Raw genomic sequence first — 21897 nt, 5'->3', positions numbered from 1 at the left:
ATTCTGCCTTTTGAATATTTAATAACAATCATTCAAAAGCCTGTTCCTTTACTGTCTCCTCTATTGGACTCTCAGCTCCACTCAGGCAAGTACATGCCTTGTTTTTTCTTTTCATGCACTTTCTGCACTTACTTTTCCTGCTTCCCTAAGTTCAGTTGGATTGAGTGAGCTTTTTTAAATTTTACACCCTCCGCCATCCATTCTTTGTAACCCATGTACTTTTGAGATGTTTTCCTTAAGCTGTGTTCACATGAAAGGGAAAAAGTTAAAGTGTTAGTTGGTCAGTGATATCTGAATCTTTGTGACCCCGCCAGGCTACTTTATCCATGGAATTCTCCAGGCAAGAACCCTAGAGTGGGTAGCCATTCCCTTCTCCAGGAGATCTTCCCGACCCAGGGATTGAACCCAGGTCTCTTATATTGCAGGCAGATTCTTTACTATCTGAGCTATCGGGGAAGCCCCTTATGTACACATAGTGAGGCCTAATGTGACAGTTTCAGCAATACGTGAGCCGTGAGCTTCCAGATGTTCAAGCTGGGTTTGGAAAAGGCAGAGGAACCAGAGATCAGATTGCCAACATCCGCTGGATCATCGAAAAAGCAAGAGAGTTCCAGAAAAACATCTGTTTCTGCTTTAATGAATGCCAAAGCCTTTGACTGTGTGGATCACAATAAACTGTGGAAAATTCTCAAAGACATGGGAATACCAGACCACCTGACCTGCCTCTTGAGAAACCTGTATGCAGGTCAGGAAGCACCAGTTAGAACTGGACATGGAACAACAGACTGGTTCCAAATAGGAAAAGGAGTCCGTCAAGGCTGTATATTGTCACCCTGCTTATTTAACTTATATGCAGAGTACATCATGAGAAAGGCAGGGCTGGAAGAAACACAAGCTGGAATCAAGATTGCCAGGAGAAATATCAATAACCTCAGATATGCAGATGACATCACCCTTATGGCAGAAAGTGAAGAGGAACTCAAAAGCCTCTTGATGAAAGTGAAAGTGGAGAGTGAAAAAGTTGGCTTAAAGCTCAACATTCAGAAAACGAAAATCATGGCATCTGGTCCCATCCCTTCATGGGAAGTAGATGGGGAAACAGTGGAAAGTGTCAGACTTTATTTTGGGGGGCTCCCAAATCACTGTAGATGGTGACTGCAGCCATGAAATTAAAAGACGCTTACTCCTTGGAAGGAAAGTTATGACCAACCTAGATAGCATATTCAAAAGCAGAGACATTACTTTGCCAACAAAGGTCCATCTAGTCAAGGCTATGGTTTTTCCAGTGGTCATGTGTGGATGTGAGAGTTGGACTGTGAAGAAAGCTGAGCGCCCAAGAATTGATGCTTTTGAACTGTGGTGTTGGAGAAGACTCTTGAGAGTCCCTTGGACTGCAAGGAGATCCAACCAGTCCATTCTGAAGGAGATCAGTGCTGGGATTTCTTTGGAAGGAATGATGCTAAAGCTGAAACTCCAGTACTTTGGCCACCTCATGCGAAGAGTTGACTCATTGGAAAAGACTCTGATGCTGGGAGGGATTGAGGGCAGGGGGAGAAGGGGACGGCAGAGGATGAGATGGCTGGATGGCCTCACTGACTCGATGGATGTGAGTCTGGGTGAACTCCAGGAGTTGGTGATGGACAGGGAGGCCTTGCATGCTGCAGTTCATGGGGTCGCAGAGAATCGGACACGACTGAGCGACTGGACTGAACTGAACTGAATGTGACAGTGGCCTCTGCGCCGTCTCCAGACACAGCGTCACATGCGCCAACTCTGGCCTTCTCACCCGTGCACACTCCAGCCTTCAGTCAGCCTCTATCAGTTTGATGATGATTTTATAGTCAATTCTTACATTGATTTACTGACACATTTTCTCCTTTCTTTGCTGGCTGCTTTTCCTTGCAAGTCAGTTTTTCTTTGTGAATATAGTTTTCTTTTTCTTGAAGTGCATCCTTTTTTAGTTCTTCCAGTGAGGGCCTAAGGGTAGTAAGCATTCTTTTACTGAAAATTCTTAATCTTTTTTTTTTTTTTTAACCTTTTTAGTTTATATTGGAGCATAGCCGATTAACAATGTTGGGATAGTTTCAGGTGAACGGTGAAGGGACTCAGCCATATGTATACATGCATCCATTCTCCCCCAGACTCCTCTCCCATCCGGGCTCCCACATAATGTTGAGCAGAGTCCCCTGTGGTATACAGTAGGTCCTTGTTGGTTATCCATTTTAAATATAGCAGTGCGTACATGTCCATCCCAAACTCCCTAACCATCCCTTCTCCCCAGCCTTCCCTCTTTGAAAATGCCTGATCTTTACCCTTGCCTCTGAATGATGGTTTAGCTGGATATAGAATTTGTGTTTAATGGTTATTTTCCTTGGCACCTGGAAAATGTTACAGGTCGGTCTGGTGCCAAAGCCCACTTCCACTTGACCTCTGAGCCATGTGAGCATCTTAGTGGAATTAAGGATAAACAAGATAGCGCTGTTATTACTGGATATATGGAACTGCTCAGTTCAACACATATTAAACTGGAGAAGAGAACTGTGACGGACAGGATTGCATCTTGGGACCAAAAGATGCAACCTGATCCTAGGTAGCAATGTTTATATAAATGAGTGTGGGTTTTTGGTATATGCTATGGTATTAGCACTTTGTATCCTCAGCAGCATTGATATGTATTTTTTTGAAATCTAAATTTGAAAGTTGCTCAGTCGTGTCTGACTCTCTGCGACCCCATGGACTATACAGTCCAGGCCAGAATACTGGAGTGGGTAACCTTTCCCTTTTCCAGGGGATCTGCCCAACTCAGGGATCAAACCCAGGTCTCCCACATTGCAGGCGGATTCTTTGCCAGTTGAGCCACAAGGGAAGCCCAATATATGTATATACTCAAATCAATGACTGCTGCTATGAAAAAAAAAAAAGGATAAGCTGGAGCATAGTTAAACTGGGACTTCTGGCAACAGCTGACATACCTTGCCTGAGCTGTGCACAAGAATATTTTCCCACACCTTGGAAAGGGCCAAATAAGCAATGCTGGCGGAGGACGTGCTGAGACTTAGCAGGCTTAGACAGCTTCACACCCGGCTTCCAAGCCTGCAGCCACTGACCCCACTGGCACCTCCTTGGCGCTCTGTGCTGCTTCGGAGATGGTACAGGGAGTTGGGTTTGGGTTTCTTTCTTTGGTCTGGGTGTGGCGTGTATGCAGGGGAGGCTCCCTGCACGGGCAGAGCAGATTCACTCTCCTCTACGCCCAGGGCTGTGCACAGGCCTGGAGGCGCTCTGCTTTTAGAGGGACCACTCACCATTCCCACAAATCCATCTCTGCCCGCAGATCATGAAGGAAGTGCGGCGTGCGCTCTGCAATGCAGCCACAGACGACAGCAAACTGCTGCTCCTCAGTGCTGTGGGCAGCGTGTTCTGCAGCGGCCTGGATTACTCCTACCTGATTGGCAGGTTGTCCAGCGACCGGAGGAAGGAGAGCACCCGGATCGCAGAGGCCATCAGGTGAGCCTTGCTGGGGTTCAGACACGTGGGGGGTGTGCCTGGGTTTAGCAGGTGAAAGTACAGGCTGCTTAGTTAAATTTGAATTTCAAACAAGGAAACATTTTTAAAAGCATAAGTATATCCCATCCTATGCAGCACTTGGGATACACTTATACTAAAAAATTTTTCACTTGCTCAGTCGTGTCCAACTCTTTGCAACCCCATGGACTACAGCACGCCAGGCTCCTCTGTCCTCCTCTATCTCCTGGAGTTTGCTCAAGCTCATGTCCGCGGAGTCAGTGATGCCTTCCAACCATCTCATCCTCTGCCACCCTCTTATCCTTTCGTCTTCAATCTTTCCCAGCATCAGTGTCTTTTCCACTGAGTCAGCTCTTCACATTGGGTGGCCAAAGTATTGGAGCTTCAGCTTCATCATCAATCCTTCCAATGAATATTCAGAATTGATTTCCTTTAGGATTGACTGGCTTGATCTCCTAGCAGTACAAAGGGTCTCTCAAGAGTCTTCTCCAGCACCACAATTCAAAAGCATCAGTTCTTTGGTGCTCAGCCTTCTTTATGGTCCAATTCTCATATCTGTATGTGACTATTGGAAAATTGTTTTATGTTTATCTGAAATTCAGAGTTTAATTGGACATCCGATATTTTCCTGCCAAAATTAGAGATGATTTTACACTCTAGGTTATATCCCACTTTATTTATTTTTTTATCATAAAGAGATTTTATTTCCTCATGTTAAACCCAGCCTCTGGTAATACCCAAGTATTATACACACTAATCCCACCCTCTGCCTGATGGTGAAATCTTTGCTTTTCTGGGCATCCCAGCCTCATGGAGCTGACACGGCCCAGCCATGAGGAGGAGGAGGGACATGGGCAGCTCTGTATATGCAGACCCTTGGGTGGGGAGCATTTCCCCCTCTTGCATTATCTTTGGGGCAAAAGCTGGGATCCTGGGGAGGACATCCACTCCCATAATCAGTATCTCTTTTGGGAAAGCAAAGGGTGGTTACAACCTCATTCTTTTCAGATTTGTCAGAAGCAAGTGAGTGTGACTTCCATCAAGGCTGTCACTGGTCCTCCACCCTGGGAAGGGCACACACCCGCTGCTACACCTGATGTGGACTAAGTGCTCCTTCTCCAGGGACCAGGTGGCACCGCTGAACCATGACTTGTCTGGGGACCACACCCCTGGACCACTGGTTCTCAGCCCGGGAGCTTTTCCAAAACCCAGCAGCTCGGCAGCATCTCCAGGAGCTTTGGGCTTAATGAGTGAGGGGAGCGCTGGGGGAGTATGCCTTGGGTTTCAAAATTTCTTTGGTGATTCTAATATGAAAGCAAGATCAGGAACCCCTGCCACGTGCCAACCAAGAGGCTTCTCCACATTGACTGAGTGCACCAGAAATCGGGAAGATCCCCTGGATGAGGGCATGGCAACCCTCTCCATTATTCCTACCTGGAGAATCCCATGGATAGAGGAGCCTGGCGGCCTATAGGTCCATAAGGTCACAAACAGTCAGCCATGACTGAAAGCGACTTAACACACATGCCCCAGAAGTTTTAGAACCACAGTGTTGTAGAGAAGCATTTCCCAGAAAACTTGCTGCAGCTTTCCAGAGAAGCATCGTGAATGAGGGACCCTGCTGATAAATGTGGTCTGTCCCCTCTTCTGTGGATTTTCCAGGCATGTTAAGAAATTTACAGTCTGAGAGGTCTCTTGTGAAAGAACTTCGTTCAGAATCTAGCAAGGCCGATACATATTTTGGCCACAGAACCTCGTAAGCTGCTGGCATCCCTTGCAGTTCTTACGCATGATCTCGGCTGGGCTGAGCCCAGGATCCGGGCCAGACACGCGGCTGTGGCACCCCCGCCGTGGTCCCTCCCCATCCTGATAGTTTTCTAAAGCAAACACGCCTGCACCTGGCCTGGGAAGCTGCCTGCTCTCTGCAGATGTTCGCTGAATGAACTAGCAGATGTGGGAAGAGCTCGGATGACTCACTCCACAGAAGCCTCTATCCAGGACCCAAACAAAGCTGTGTGCTCCATCCAGGCCAGCCTCACCTGAACCCCTCACAGGGGAGACCATGGCCTGCTGGCTGGATGCTGGGACGAGAAGGAGTGAGATTACCTGTGTGCAGTACTTGGTCCATTCCTGGCCTGTAATGAGTACTTAGGACCAGTGTAAAGAATGATTTTCACTGTTCTTCCCGTTACTTCCAGCCATGAGGTCTAGCTAAAAGCCTGGCTCTGACGATGGAGTGGGCTTCTGGTGGGGGGCCCAGGGTGGCTGTCACTGTGTGTGTGCCTGGTGCCCACATGCCCCATCTCGGCCGACTTGGCTCCGAATGTTGGCAGTGGGGGGCTGCACCCCACAGCTCCTGTTAAAGGGAACGGGCAGCAGGGTCACAGTTGCCAAGTGCTCAAGGTGGACTCTGGACACCCCTGATGGAGGATTTTGTTCTGAGTCTCCTGTGGGCCAGGAGAGGAGCTCACGGACCACCGGGAACACCCTCCCCGGCCGATGTGCTGGCCGTGATGACAGAGACCCACGTGCCAGGCACTGAGCTGATGCTGGGTGGACCCTCACGTTGAAGTCTCTGCTCTCACCTCAGGACACACCACTGGCTTTCCCGTTTTACGAGAAGCCAAATGAGGCTCCAGAGACTAGGTGACTTGTCCCAGGTCTCCCCACTCGTTAGGGGCAGTGTTGAAGCTGGAGGCCAAGTCCTCCAGCCCCCAAAGTTCCTGATCCTCCTGCCACATCAGCCCAGCCTGCAGCTCCCGGCACGGGCTCAGGTTGAGTGGAGGCAGTGATGAGGGCTGGCGTGAGCCCGAGGGGCTCTGACATGGGGGGAGAAGCTAGCCATCTTCCCAGCGCTGCCCTGCCACCCAGGCCAGGATCAGATATCTGAGCAGCAGCATCTGTAATGCAATATCCTGTTTGCTGTCTGGCTTCCACGTCCAGCGGGCCCTTGCGATAGAGATCTCCTGCTCAAGGTGAGAGGAAAAGGAAGGGGAGTGTGGTCTGCTCACCGCGTTTTTATATCAAGGAAATGAATTTGCAAGTCTGCTGGATTGAATGGAGAAGGGAATGGCAACCCACTTCAGAATTCTTACCTGGAAAGTCCCATGGACAGAGGAGCCTGGCGGACTATAGTCCATGGGGTTGCAAAGAGTCGGACACAACCGAAGCAACAGCACTCGGCACGCTGGACTGAAATGGAAGGGTGGGTTGAAGGGTCAGGGGGTCGGAGCTGAGCATGCTTGGGCCCCTCTGCCCTCCTCAGGGGTCTTGGTGCCTGTGCACAGAGCTCAGGTTGGAAACAACGGCATGAAAGTTTCTGGGGTCTGGAAGAGGAAGCTCCTGGAGAGTCATGAGTGCCCAAGTGACTTTCTGGAAGGACTGTCATGTGGATGGTGAAGCAGAGGGAATAGGAGTATCAGAGGGGCCACAGCAGGGGGGGCGTCCTGATAGGGGTGTGCCCCCTTTACTGAGAGTGTGCAACAGAGGCTGTGATGCATCCTCAGGAGGTGATTCTATGCCAAGTGGAAGATTTGGTTCCCTGCCTCTCTCTTAACGTCCTTCCCAATTGTGAGATCCAAGGTCCTGGAGTTGTACCAGGGGGTTTAGGAATGGGACATCTGCTGAAAATCCCAAATCCAAACCCTGTGGTTCCAAGGACCCTGCAAAGAAGCCCCACATCCCCCTGCAGATTCCAAATTGCATTTGGCAAAAAGCTCCTCTTAAAACCAGTGACTGGGGCCATGAAGTTAGGAAGTCAAGCTAGGAAACAGGCCCCTGGAAAACCAGGACTCAGAAGGCATAGGGCCACATCTCCCTCTGTGCAGCAGTGTCCTTCTGGGGTCAGCTGCACTGGGACAGCAGTGGCCGAGGTACATCACAAAGAGTCTACTCACAGAGCCGTACAGAAGTCAGGAAATCCAATGGCTCAAGCCTGGGTGCATACTTTTGCGACAGCACGTAGGTCCCAAGATAACCCCCATGTCAGGAGTGTTAAGCCGTCTTCTCACAGTTCAGTCCAATCCCGGCGTATCACTGTGATACCCAGATCTTTTGAGACGAATTTGGGGGAATAGTATCAATTGAGAAGAGATAAACAAGAGATAAACATCAGCTTGATGTTTGTATAAGTTAAGTATTTGCTGCTGTAACAAATGAACCCCCAACATACATAATGGCTCAGCTGTGAAAGAAATTTACTTCTTGCGTGTGTGATCTCAGAGTAGATATTACCGATCAACCCATGGCTGTCCCCCAAGGGCTGAGTCAGGAACCCAAACACCTGCCATTTTGTGATTCAACAAATGTGTTCCAAGATTGCTGAGCTTGGTAAGCTGAGAGGGCCGGGAGGGCTGTGTGGTGGGAGATTTTCTTGTACCAGGCCCAGAAGTGTGTATCTGGTTTCTACTCATGTCCCATCGGCCGGCATCTGGTTACTTGGGCATAGCCAGTTGCCAGGGAGACTGAGAACCATGTTCCAACAGTAACCCCAGGAAGAAGAGGGAAGGGAAGCAGGTCTGATGACCAGCCGGTGCATCCCTACCGCACATCTACCATCCTTGCTGTCTTTCTGGGAGCTGATTTACCAAGTGTTCATCCCGATGTGCTTGGAGACCAAGCAGTGCAAGAGGCAGACCTGTGAGTTTCCTTAAGGAATTGGAAGAGGAGGAGAGTTCAAGCAAGCAGCAAATAATTGGGATAATTGCAAATCCCGATCACGGAGTGTTCCAAGAACTCTCAGAAGGCCCAGGCAGCCCCTGCACAGTGAGCAGAGACGAGAGAGACAGGAGATGAGTCTGGAGAGGGAAGCGGAGGCAGACCAAGGTCACGGTTTGGAGTCTGGATTTTATTCTTGCGAGTTCCTGTTAGTTTACAGTCTTCCACCTGAAAATAATGAGGGATGCAGGCTTTACTAGACATCCTGGGTTTTTCCTCCATGTCCGGTAACATTAATGTTTTATGGACCTTATAAAGCAGCTAGGGGGAAGGTGAAGAGTGTCCTAAGGCAGAGGACCGGAGGTTGTTGTAGGTGTCCCTGTTTAATATTCAAGATGCATGTTGTAAGCTTGCTCAGTGCAGGACAGGGAGGCGACATTGCCTGATCCAAAGCCACGGAGCCAGATGCCTCATGCCCCCAGGGGAGCCCAACATCTTTCTCCAGTTTTGGCCAAAGCCACCCAAACATACAGACCTTCATCAGCATTCTAGAACCACACTCAGTGAGTCTGGTATGCCTGTAGCTAATTCAAAATCAGACAGTCCTGAGACTGAAAGAACTCTTTAGAGGTCATCAGTCCCCACCTGTGCCCATGGTCTAAAGCTCACTCAGGGTGATCATTGGGCCAAACTTGGGGTACCTCCAGTTCCAAGGGGTTCATGCCACCAAAGGTGCCCACTCCACCCTCAGCACTGCCCTTAGAACATTCCTTCTCTCCTTGAGTTCAAATACCCCTCCTTATAAAACCCTCCTTTAGGTCCGTTCTGAACGTTAACATTCAGGGTGTCCTCCTTAAGGGTATTTGCTCTTCATTACTATCGTGGATGTGGGAGGGCAGGGTAGCCAGGTGCAGTGCTGGGACCATGGGTTGACCTGGGATCTTCTGGGCAAACCGTGGTCACTCCATGAGTTTTCCCCTGAAAATCTGATGCCAAGCACTGTGCCATTTCTGTGCCTGTGGCTCTGGGGCTCGCCATCTGGGAGGTCCCCTGATGACCCATGGGTGCTTTCCAGCACCTGGGGAGGCTTATTCCCACCTCGACAGAATCAAGCTTGTCTGTGGGTCTTGGCAAATCCACTCACCTGCTAAAGAGGGTCCTCTCTTTTCCCCAGGGACTTTGTGAAGGCCTTTATCCAGTTCAAGAAGCCCATCGTGGTGGCGATCAATGGGCCTGCTCTGGGCCTGGGCGCCTCCATCCTGCCCCTCTGTGACATCGTGTGGGCCAGCGAGAAGGCCTGGTTCCAGACCCCATACGCCACCATCCGTCTCACACCCGCCGGCTGCTCCTCCTACACCTTCCCCCAGATCCTGGGCGTCGCCCTGGTAAGCCTCCTCGTCTCTGTGGCACATTTGGGGCGCCAGAGCACCCCTCTTCTGTCCTGTGTTTAGGACGTGGCCCTTCACGTGGGTAGAGTCCCAGGGCTGCTCCCTCCCTGTGCAGTCTGCAGGTCGTCTCAGCTTCTTCTGCCTCCCCGGGGTTGCTGCCCGCCGGTGTCTACGCAGCAGCCCAGCAGGTGGATTGCAAGGTGGTTTGGACTCAGGAGCCGGGGCCACTTTCTTGCGGCTCACAGCCTCAGCGGTGGCGGGCAGATGAGGCAGGCACGTTCCCCTGTAATCTCAGCCTCTGCGCTCTGCCCCGTTCCTCCCGGCCTTGGTGGTCACAAACATATTAACATTGCAGAGCCTTGTCTCTTTCTTTCATTTCAGTCATTTCTGAAACTCCAAGAATGTTCCCAGTTGAGACCTGTTTTTGCCAACTGATTGCGTCCCGTTTGGCTTCTTCCACTGGGCTCCTTCCTCACATTTCTTCTTCCTGAGACGGCATCTCTTGTCTCTAAATACGTACAGCGTGTGTTGGTCTTCAAACCTCCAATCAGATGCATCCATTAGCCTGTTATTGACCTGACAAATTTCACTCCTCGGGCATGAAAGATTGTCCTTTGGGTCATCATGACCCCCCAGAGGGGAAGCGGGTGCACAGATCCAGAGGCTGGGAGAGCTTGGCATTTCAACATCTGCCTAAGAGCAGCTAAAGTGTGCAGAGCCGGGAAGGGGACAGGAGGGGAGGCTGGTAGACAGCAGTCAGGGAGGGGATTGCACGGTCCGCTGTGGGAAGGAGGCAGGGACTTGTCCTGAAGGAGGGAGGGGCACGGCCCTCTTGCCCCGAGTGTCAGTGGGAGAGCCGCTCGGTGTCCGTGCTGGCTGCACTGTGCCCCGCCTCTCCTAGGACCTTGTCCACGTGGCTCCTCCCAGAACAGCTGAGAGAAGTTCTTGGGGGAGCAGAGTACAGAGGACTCTGCGGAAGGCAGGAGGGGTTTCTGCCCTTGGCTGCTGGGCAGCGCCTGCGTCCAACTCTGGGCCCCTGGAAAGGATGCGTTCTCTGTGTCAGGATCATGGGGTTACTCAGGACCTTTTGGGCAGTCGGTGAGGGAGACACCTGAAGTGGCTTAAAGGGTGGTGTGGGGGAACAGAGAGTTTAACGGTTCCCGTAACTGGCAGGTCCAGCAGTAGAGCCCCTGTTCGGGGTGCCAGGCCCCAGAATCCCAGCACCAGCAGGGCTCTTGTTCTCCATCTGTCCTGTCTTTGCAGCTCCTCGTCTCCATGGAGCAGGGACAGACACAGTGGTGGGTGGCCTTGGGCTGAGTGACTTAAGCCGCCAGAGAAGGAGAAAGATTCTTCCCCATGCTCTCCAGCTTGGAGACCTCACAGAGAGCTTTAATGTCTAGGGTGGCTCTTCTGCTTATTCCCATATCAGCCATTAAGGACGGGGTGTCAACTCTGAACTGTCCCCAGTCCCTCCTGGGGGGTCTGCCACCAGACACGGGGAGGGGTATTGGGCAGATGAAGCTCCTGTAGGTACATGACTTCTTTCGGGAATTTAACAGAAGCTGGGGCCCTCTGCTCAGAAAGATGCATACAGATACAAGCGTTGGCAAATAGTTCCTGCAGCATCTTTGGTCCCCAGTTAAGGATGCCGCCTCTGAGAGCTGGGACCATCACCCACAGCACACTCACTCATTAACAGGCTCACAGGCATACCGGCTCTCAGCTTTCTCCTGCCTTTGCTTTTTCAGGCCAACGAGATGCTCTTCTGTGGGCGGAAGCTCACCGCCCAGGAGGCATGCAGCAGAGGCCTGGTGTCCCAGGTCTTCTGGCCGACCACGTTCAGCCAGGAGGTCATGCTGCGGGTCAAGGAGATGGCCTCCTGCAGCGCGGTGGTGAGTTCCGCGTCTCTGTGCGCTGTTCTCGCAGGTGGGGGCAGCGAGACCGGAAGGGAGTGTCTGACTTGCTAGAGGTCATGCAGGGAGTCCATGGGAGGCCCTGTGTGATTTTGCAGAGGCCGAATCTCGGTGCTGAGAGCTTAAATCCAGAGGGAGGCGGTGAGCACCGTTAGGTGTTCCCACGTCAGCTCCAGTGTGAAAACCTCAGAAGAGATTTATAGCCTGGGGTAGAAGTGATGCCTTAAAGTTCCTAAACTTGCACAGACACACAAATCATCTATGGTTTTCAAAGAAAGAGGAAGCAAACGCGAATAAGGGCAGGGTATGAGCCAGCTGAGAGATGAGAAACAACAGTTCCTGCCGCCCTGGTACCTCATTTCTCCTGCCCGCCCAGCGCATGGCACATTTAAAGTCTACAGTTGAACTCCTTGAAAACGGGATAAGTGAATAACACCTCCATAGAGGCACCGGGTTTTAACTGTCGATTTTATCTCCTAAAAGTCGCTCTGAGCGCTGCGTGGGAATACCCCGGGAAGGGGGAGAAAGGGCGGGGCAGGAGGAAAGGCTCTCTGAGAGCAGAAGGTCCGGCCGCTTGCTGTGCTCCAGCGTCACGGGGCGCTGGGCTGGACTGTGGGGGCTGAGCGGTCCCCACAACTTCTCCCCGTCTACCCTGAGTCCCCACCCGAGGTCACTCACCTCCTGATTGCCCCCGCCAGCCTTTACAGACACCCACTGTGCAGCACTGCCCCCAGGAAGCCTGTGGTCCCAGGGACGGTGGCAGGGTGGGGACAGCCCTGCCTTCTTGGTGGTCGTTTGTCGTGGGCCGAGCCCTTTGCTCAGCTCTTTCTGTGGATTCTCTTTTAATCTTCCCGATGACTCTGGCGGCCAGCTCTTTGCCCAGGACTCTCTCCTGTGGTTTTAACCCCAAAGATCTCAGGTCCCAGCAAACTGCATGAGCCTAGGCAGACAGGGGTGGTTGGTGCCATAGGGGCCGCTGCCTGCAGGGGTGGGTAGACATTCTCAGTGGGGTAAACAGTGTGAGTGAGGGCACGTGGGGTTCAGGCAGCAGCTCCTGGTGGTGTGAGCTGGCGCACAGTGTGTTCGGGGGCCATGAGGCTGAAAAGGCAGGAGGACAAAGACTCCAAAGCACCCCTGAGGAGTCTGACCTCTGGGGGTGCTCAGAAAAAACCGGCTTTTGAAGAAGTCCTGCAAGGAAGATTCTCCTGTCCACAGATAGGAGTTCAGGAGCTTCGGGATGATTCACCTGAGACAGGAATCTCCCCCATAGCCCCCGGAGATGGTGGTCTTCGGAGAAATCTGGGGGAGGGAAGAGGTGTCCTTCGTCAGCTGGTCCCTTCTTACCACCCGTGAGCCTCCAGCCCAAGCTGAAGGATATGGTTCCAGCCTGCTTGAGCAAGGGAGCTCTTGTCTTGCCTTTTTTCTGTTTGAAAGCGCTTGGTGAGACTGAGAACTGAAGTTCCCACGTCCACAGAGAATGGGGAGGCCGAAGGATGCTCAGACACTTTGCTGCCAGCGGTGCCTCTGCCAGACTGAGGCAGCCGTGGGGCCTACAGAATCAGCCAGGGGTTTGCAGGGCATGTCCACCAGGCAGCCGTGGGCACCTCCAGTTCCCTGAGCTCGGGTCCTTCATCTGTAATGCAGAGATAAACATGCTGCCTGTCTGTGAACTTGAGGTGGGAATAAATGACTGCACGGGGAGCGCCTGTCACAGAGCCGACAGCTAATGGTGGTGGTTGTAGTGGCCTTGCTGCCGCTGTGACCTGCGATTGTTCTTACTCATGATCACGATTCTTATTGCTACTTTCACCACGCTGGCTACTGTATTACTAATATTCCAGTTGTTAATACTGCTGCAATATAATGCCATCGTATTGCTATCACTGGCATTACTATGATCGCTGCTGTAATACTATGGCTGTTACTACCGTTACGTTATTACCACCACTGACATTACTGTTACCACAACTATAGTCCTCTAGTATTACTGCTGTCTCTATTATTGCTCGTTACTGCTGTTTATTGCCATTGTTATTACTTGCTATTGCAAGGATTACTACTTTTATTACCACTGCTTACTGCTAAGCCTGAACAAGGGACATTGCTGTCGAGGCAGGTCCTGTGGGTACCTTGGCAACCCGTTAGTTCATTTCATTATCTTACTCTGCGATCCCAGCCATTCTTGAGTTAGGTAGCACACGGAGGTTAAAGCAGTATTTCCCCAAGTTTTTTCCTGACATCCATAGAAAGTGTAACTGAGTATCGGTCACCCTTGGGTAAAAGACCTAGTCCTTGCAGTTGGGGTTAACACAGGTCCCACTCAGCCATCCCAGGGACTGAGGGCTTGACATCTGGGCACACGTGCAACCTGTTCCTGGTGTTGCCAAGGGGCAGAGGCCTGGGAAGCCCAGGACCACAGGAGGCGCCTCCTCTGGCTGTGGACATCAGAAGGTTACCCAGGCCAAGTACGTCCCTCGGGAGCAGAGTCCCTGGCGCCTGACTAACGAGGCTTGTGCATTTCCCTGCAGGTGCTGGAGGAGTCAAAATGCCTCGTGCGGAGCTTCCTGAGGTCGGTGCTTGAAGACGTGAACGAGAAAGAATGCGTCATGCTCAAGCAGCTCTGGAGCTCCTCCAAAGGCCTGGATTCCCTCTTCAGCTACCTGCAGGACAAAATTTACGAAGTGTGAGGGCCCAGCACTGCGGGGCCCCTGACTTCCAGCTCCGCCCCTGTGTTTCAGAGATGGGAGCCCAGTGTATGCCTGGCCGAGGAGTCTGTCCAGGTGTCTCTCTGTCCCGAGGGTTGTGTCCATTTCCTTGTGTCCTTTGGTTGCTCCTCATTGGTCTGGTTTTGTGTAATGATGGGAAACGCAGTGTGCTTGGCCTCCTGCCCCGTGTCCGCACCTCAAACCCCAACTGGCTGGAGGGCCATCGAGGGCTATCTCTTCCCAGGCCTTTGCCAGGCGCCCTTGTCCAGCCCCACTTGCTCAGATGCACCATCCTTGTCCAGGAAGGAAGACCAGTCCCCTCGCCCCACCAGTCCTTCTGACTCAGGCTGTGTCTACACAGTGCCTCTGACGTGGGGACTCAGCTGCCATGCCCTTTGTGGCTAAGGGCAGACCCAGTGACTGGGGGACGACCACTCTTAGGGGATTTTCCGGAGCAATGAGTAGAGCGCTTGTGTGGAGCCCGCCTCAGTCTCCTCTCTGATGCACGTCTGTGTGACTTTTAGGGCTTGGTCTTAACAACCCAACCGAGTGATTTACAAAACCCAGATATTGTACATTTAGGAGCATTTTGTTAAATATATATTTTTTAAAACGATGTAAGTGGAAATTCTGATAATTTATGTGTATTATATGTAAAGCTAGTTTTGCAAAACACATAAACTACTAGGAAAGTGGTTTTTTTTCCCCCTTTAATCAGACTTATTTAATTTATTTATTTTTGTTTATACGTTACGGTATCCGTTGTTCACACAGATACTACTTTCATACTGCCCTAGACCAAATCCCATACAGGGTTCGAGCTGTTTGGTGCATTCTAGCAATGAACCACGTAGATGTAAAAATCAGAGAGATAGAAATGGGATTGCTAGGATTAGAAGGAGCGGCTCTGCACCAGATTCTCTGCATATGAAACAGCTCTGTGGTCATTGAATACTTGTTCTAGGAGAAATCATGGAAGGGTCTTCTCTTCGCTCTGCTGCCTTTAAGGAGATAAAGGGGCCTCCCACCTGAATGGTCCTGAGACACAGCCAGTCCCTAATCCCTGGATGTCAGGAACAGGTGGGGGCTGGGCCCCCTGGGGGTTGCATACTATTGAGGGACACTTCTTCCTTTGGGGCTTGACTTTCAGAGTCCCTTTTCTCATAGGGCAGTGCTATCTGGCACCTCTCACCTTCCAGAGAGGTGGGGGCAGTCCCCACTCTGTGGAGCTGTCAACAGCAGGTCTAAGTCTTTCTGCCTCCAGAAGTCCTGTTTTCAGGCTCTTTACTCCCATGAGGGAGCAGTAACCATGGATTAGGCCTCTGCCCGTGGCCCACAGAGGGGCCCCAGCCTTTGTGTTCAGGCTGTCAGCCCAAAGTCCCCAAATCGGCCATGGGGGAGGAGAGGTTTTGGTTTGGGGCCTTGGTTTTGGTTGCAGAGGAGGTCAGCATCGGGGTTCAAGCAGAGAAGTTACAGGGCCATGTTCTTCTGTGTGGGGGTCACACACCAGAGGAAGTTTGGTTCTCAACGTGGCAGGATCTTTCCATTTCCACCCCACCCCCCAAGTGTTCTCAAGGACCTCTGCTTGCCCATCTCCTCTGCCCTCTGTCAGTCCCCAGCCCCTCCCAGTCCTTCCTTGGAGAGAGTGGAGAGGAGCGGTGAGAGTTGGGCACAGCTGAGGGAGGGGAGGGTGGCTGAGGGAGGGTTATTGCTGTAGTTCCCTCTCCCTCTCGGGTCCTCTTCCCTCCTCTGGAGGCAGCTGGACACCCTGGGCCGGGCAGGTGGAGAGGACTCATGGTGCTGAGCTTTGCGTTTCGGAGGACAGGTGGAGTCTCTGCACTTGAACTAGAGACTTAACCTGGGTTCTCCATCCTTCAGATGGTCTTGGCTCCATCTGCAGAAAGCCCCATTCCTTTTCCTGTGACCTCAAGAGAATCAGGGAAGAGCACATGTCTCACTTGCTTCTTCCTTCGGCAAGAAGACAGCTGCCTTGGCTAAATCCATCCACGGCACGATGGGTTGAAGTCCTGTGTACACCACCCCCACCCCCTGCCTACCACTGTGGTCCACGTGGGATCCTGTAGGAACTGTTACCATAGGGAAGCACCTCCCTTTGCCCAGATACCTGTGGTCACATCTCTATTTGGGTTTGTCTCCTCCTTTGAGAAAGCCAATGTGTGCTCTGCCAGAGCCTCTGGACAGCCTCGTTATTGGCAGGTAATCTCTCTCCCATCACTAAGTCGTCTAAAGAAAGAGCACCTTGCTTTCTGTTTACCTTCTAGGGACAACCACTTCATCATCTCTAGAAGCAGAGTTAGGATTCCTGTTGGAGATGGAAGACAATGTTTGGAAATTTCTTTGGCTCAATGCCCATCTTTGTCCCCTTGCCAGAAAAACCAGAAGTGTTTTAGCTTTGGACTAAAATGTAGCTTTGGATCATCAAATCCAAACTTCTAAACACCTCCAGGATCTCTGATGATAAGGTAGGAACGTGAAACCATCATTCAGGTGGAATGCCTGGGCAGGTTCCACGTATAAGAGGAGATGTTTTACCCGACAGTCTGTGTTTGGCTGTTTCTATACAGTCAGTTCAAGAAGGATGTTCCACAAATTGGGCAAAAGTCAGTTTAATCTGTTGGCTACAGGGTAGACCAAACCACTGAGTTTTTCACTTTCTGAATAATTGCTTTGATAATGCAGAGATGAGATCCAGGTAACTTACGGCCAACTTACGACATGGGTTGTCGACTTACGGCCGACGTGGGTTGAAATTTGCCAAACCTGTGGCTGTGTCACGGTTTGTCCTCCATAGCCTTCTTGAGATGGGGCCCAGGTTTTCATTACTTATCTTCTACCCCAGAACCTTCTCTCCATCCATACGATCCTTTCTCCCCTCTCTGTACTCTGTCTCGCCCCCTCCCCACCCAGTCGGTCATGTCCCAGAGCCTGGGCAGGTCTTAGAGGAATTGTACTTGGTCTTGGCAGCCCTGTCCTGGGGTTGCCTTTGGGGAAGATGAGGGCACTTCTTTAGTCAAGAAGTCTTCTGGACAGTGCCCCCTGTGCCATCCTGTGGGGCATGCGTTAGGCCCCCCTCTCCTCCAGCCCCTGGTGATTAGCATCCAGGGCCTTGCAGTGGAAGCGCCTGAGTTAACAGCATGGTTCAGGAGGGCTTTTTGGAGAACTTTGCAAAGATGGTCAGAGCTCCAATGGCTCAGCCTAAGGCTGATATCCCCATATATCCCTTCCTGCTCTGAAATAATGTCTGTGGGTGAAAACCATAAAAAATGACCCTCTAGGAAATGAAATTGGATAACTCTAAGAAGCTAGTAGAGAATTGATTTAAAATATTATTCTTGTTTGGTATAAAGCAAACTGGGAAGTGTTCTCGCTGAAGCATGAAAATAGGTTTTTCCCATGTGGAGTTTAGTATAAGGATGGAAAAATGATAATCACACTAGACTTTGACCAATGCAACTCTATTTCCAGATATCCATGTTGAAAAATAGCCTTCACTGGATGCTGAATTGCATTTCCCATGATTAACTGTTGGTTTAAAAAATTTTGTACACTTTTTTAATTTGAAATTTAGTCACATTCATATAATTTTTCAAGCCAGTTTCTGTGGAAATTTTTTTAACAAAGAAGAAATATAGAAACACCTTCAGATCTTCCTAAGTGAATATTTAAAATGCAGAACTGCTTCTCTTCTGTGTTTCTGTATTCAGATACTGAGATCTGTTGTATATATTAGTTTAGACATCCTCACTAATATACACAGTATTTAAGACTCTAAATGAGATTTCTTAAGTATTTTATTTTATTCTCTGTAAATGGTTTTGTATGATCTTTAAAAATCTACACTTTGCTTTTGTAGATATTTAAGGGAAACCATTTGGGGGTTGTCTTGCATGTATATTTTTGTTGTAGATAAGTGTTGCTTAGTTATTTCTGCAAATTTTGGTTGAAATGCGTACAGACTTTAATACAGTATATATATTTTCAGAATATAAACTTTTATATTTCTGTGGTAAGTTAGGATCTGCGTTTTAGGCAATCTTTTCCATTAATATCACTTGTTCTTTCAAGAAATAGCATTCTGGTTTGGTGCCAATGGTTTTCTTTTTTTTTTTTCCCGTTAAAATCGAGTGCTCCTAAATTGTTAGAGAGCCGGTTAATTTTCGTTTTTTCAAAGTAATTGAGTTTGAAAAAATGTATTGAATTTGTGAATAAGCCTTACCATTAGGATCAGTAAAATTTTCCAACCTTCGCAACTAGGTATGTAGTTGAGGATCTCCCCATAAATTCTCACTGTGTGGCAGTTGATGGAGTTTGTGAACAGAGCCTTAAGCTTGTTGCAAAAAAAAAAAAAAAAGGTAATACGGGTTGTTTTTTTAAGCCGCGTAAGCCATGTGGATGGACTCTGTGCAGTCTGTACAGCATGGCTAATCTGGAGAGTGCGGTTGAGTTCACGGCAGCAGGGACCAGTTAGACACTTGGCGACTGTCTTGGCCATACTAAGGGGCCCCGGACAGCTGTTCTGGAGTCCCCTGCATACTGTTCATGTGGTGTAGACACGGCCACAGGGAGGGCCGCTGGTCCATTGTTTGTTTTGAACCAATGGCATTTCCTGCTGCTGACCTTGGCGGTTGACCCCAGGTTCCTTGCAGGTGACCTGGGAACGTCCAGCCTGGCTGCGGTCAGCACTCCTTGAGAGATGTTAACAAAGTTTACATGTGAGTCTTACTGTGTAGACAATCTGAAGTCGATTTCAGTTACGTCATCCGCATTCCCACATGTGCTGAGTGTCTTGTCGGTGAAGTAGGTGTGTTAAGCCATACTGAACCTGAGTGTAGCAGGGCAGAGGCAACCTAGGCGCGCAATGCACGCATCAGCCGAGCCGGTCTCAGCCCGCTCTGGGCTGTTTGAACTGCGCGTAAGTCGTGGAGCTCACTGGACGGGCGTCCACCAGGGTCTGATAAAACCAAGTAAACTCTGAAAATTAAACTTAAAAAAGTGATTCTTTCTCATTGGCCCTGCTTCTGTAGTTACCTCCTGGTTCTCCTTATCAAGGTTTCAAAGATGATCTTGAGACCAGGGCCATAGAATGGCTAAAGTCAAGTTATTCGGTTCATCTCAAAACATGTGTTCATAAAGCCAACCTGTCTCCCACTAGGATGGAGACTGGCTTCAAATATTTGCAGTGTGTGTGTCAATCAGAAAAACTGACATCTAGTTTTTAGCCTCTGCTCTGACCTCTCTGTGGGTTGACCCTGCCTTGTTGGCCCAACACCTGGCCTTGCTCTGGAGCTCATAAGGTGACCCTGGGCACTTTGGAGGGTGTGGGATTCTCCGTATAGTATTAATGTGTCCCTGCGCAATCAGTCCCAGCCTGAAGTCATTGCTGATGCCCGTGTTGACAGGACTGTGAAAATACTGCCTTTCATAAAACCAAGGACCAAAGAATTCCATTATTCCAGCAAAGCACGAGTTCCATAGATTGTGGGCACATGTAGGCAGAGGTGTGCATGCTTCATGGCACAGAGAAGCTGCCCCCGGCCACCAACCTCATGCTCCCCCCGGCTGGCCCTACAGAGGGATTTGTCCTCCCCTCGCGAAGGCTCTGGAAGATGAGTTTCTCAGATTGAAACGCGCTGTCCCAGGCGGGTGTTTCTGCTGTGTAGTCCCAGCCTTTATCCATGTCAGTACCATAGAGAGTGGAGGTCCGGCATCCTTCAGGGTCCCTGACCAGTGTGTGATTTGTCCATCCGTGTAGACACCTCCAGCGCGCGTTCTTCAGACATGTCTACACTGAGCAGCCAGATCCTACAGTTGCCAAATTTCCACCTCCTTTTTGTTCTCCATCAACCCATTCTGCTTCCTGTTTAGCCCTGGAAGAAATGTCTTCACTTCTCACACTACGTAGATGCTCCATGCTCATCCACAATGAAACCATTCATCCATCGGCTGGCTGAGAAATGATCTGATACTGAAGAAGTGGGATTCTAGTGGTAAGGCTTATTACCAAACCTCTGATAATGAAGCAGGCTACCAAAAAATGTATCCGGCCCACCCCGGCAGTGTTCAGATTTGATCATGGATCTAGCGCACACACCAAAATCCAAGGAGACCTTTGCAAATTAGGCTACTTGTTTTCTTTCGCCAGGTTATCATGGGAAAGTCTTTAACTAGTTCTGAATATCTGTAAGTATGAGTACTTCATAGACTTATAAAGCAGGTACACCGCCCCTTTCTCACCACGCTGTAAATATTACCCGAGACTGGGTGCGGTACTGAGGGATAATAATCTTCTGATTTATCAAATGCTGACTGTCTAGAGCAAATTGTACACTCTCTTTGTGAATGGTCCTGTACCGTGTATGAACACATTTCTGGGTGCCTTAGAAGTTGTATTTTTCATGTGTGCTAATATGCAGTATTTATACATCGTGAGAAGCTGCTTTGAATAAAAAGGTTGAAACTTGGTCTGTGTTCACTCGTGTCCTCCCTTTGGCAGCCTGGCAGGTGAAGTTCACAGATGAGTTCTGTGGTTTCCAAACAGAGACGTTTCTGGGGTCTCCAGGGGGTTGCAACAGCTGAGGCTTCTCGGTTGAGTCTGAGTTCCTAGGGAGCAAAGGTGCCTCCCACCCACGTCTACCTTGAGCTTCAGTAATTCAGGCTGGTGGATCACTGGGGGGCAATGGGCTGGTAACAGAGGACCTGGAAACGAGGAGGGGTGCAGGTAGGATTTGTCAGAAATCGGTAGGAGCATCCACCCCTTCCCTGGCCCACCCAGCATGTTTCTTTGCATAGCGATCCCTCCTCACTGGAGGTAAACCTCTGCAGAGCTTGGTTTTATACAGTCCCAGCTGCACACGTGGCTCACGAGCATGTTTGTCACTATGGAATTACACGAAGTCTCTTCTCTTTGCCTTGGTCTTCACGTCGTGGCTCTCAGAAGCATGCTGCTGAGGATGCCTGGCTCTGGAGATGACACGGGGGCCACAGGGAAGAGGAAGAAGAAGTCTGTCAGGGGCTCGAGGCAGCAGGGAACTCTGTGGAAGGAACTTGCACAAGGTCACATCTACCTGTCTGTCCATCCAGCGGTGGTGTTGAGCCCCCAGCTCTGCCTTGAGGCCACACCAGTGCTGACAGGCACAGATCACTCAGTCCCTGTCATGCAGAATCTTGGGGTCCAGAAGTGTGAGAAAGACATGTCATCCTGCCTTAATTCTCAGACTGCCCACAATGTGGTACTGGAAAGAAGAGCTTACATAATCTCCAACACCCTCAGAATCTAGAAGATGGTGTGGTGGTGTTAGTTCTCCATCAAATCCCCATCCAGCAGTGTGGACCAGCCAGCCTGGGCTGGAGTCCAGGATCGTCCCGCTGATGGTCCCCTCTCCTTTCTCTTGTTCTTGGTGTCCTCAGTATTGTCTTGTGCACCTCTCTGCCCTTTCTCTGAAGTCCTGACACCATCCTGAGTAGTCAAGGTCAAACCTGGAAACTCCTTTGCTCCTGACTGTGTCTGGTCCTTCCAGAAGACTGGATGAAGCCTTTCAGATGTTTCAGGGTGAAGCATCTGTAAGACTAACCCTTCTTCTTCTGACTGTCTCTCCCAGGCTACCTTTGATGCGATGTGATACTTGAAGGAAGCCCTCACCCAGTGGTGAGAACTGAGCTGAGGGTCTCACGTGGTCAGACACATCAACAATT

The 21897-nt window shown here is 50.3% G+C and overlaps 1 protein-coding gene across 1 annotated transcript in view; it reads left to right on the top strand.

The window, feature by feature from the left end:
- Positions 1-20666, top strand: part of CDYL2 (chromodomain Y like 2) — a 149285-nt gene extending 128619 nt beyond the window's left edge. The window contains exons 4-7 of the mRNA XM_025268438.3: positions 3332-3504; positions 9353-9563; positions 11315-11458; positions 14008-20666. Of these exons, the coding sequence (XP_025124223.1) occupies positions 3332-3504; positions 9353-9563; positions 11315-11458; positions 14008-14166 (687 nt within the window). The 3' untranslated portion in view covers positions 14167-20666. The remainder of the gene's footprint in view (positions 1-3331; positions 3505-9352; positions 9564-11314; positions 11459-14007) is intronic.
- Positions 20667-21897: the final 1231 nt, after the last annotated feature.

Source organism: Bubalus bubalis, chromosome 18, assembly GCF_019923935.1.
Source record: "Bubalus bubalis isolate 160015118507 breed Murrah chromosome 18, NDDB_SH_1, whole genome shotgun sequence".
Classification (NCBI taxonomy): domain Eukaryota; kingdom Metazoa; phylum Chordata; class Mammalia; order Artiodactyla; family Bovidae; genus Bubalus; species Bubalus bubalis.
This window is presented reverse-complemented; position numbering and strand designations above follow the sequence as displayed.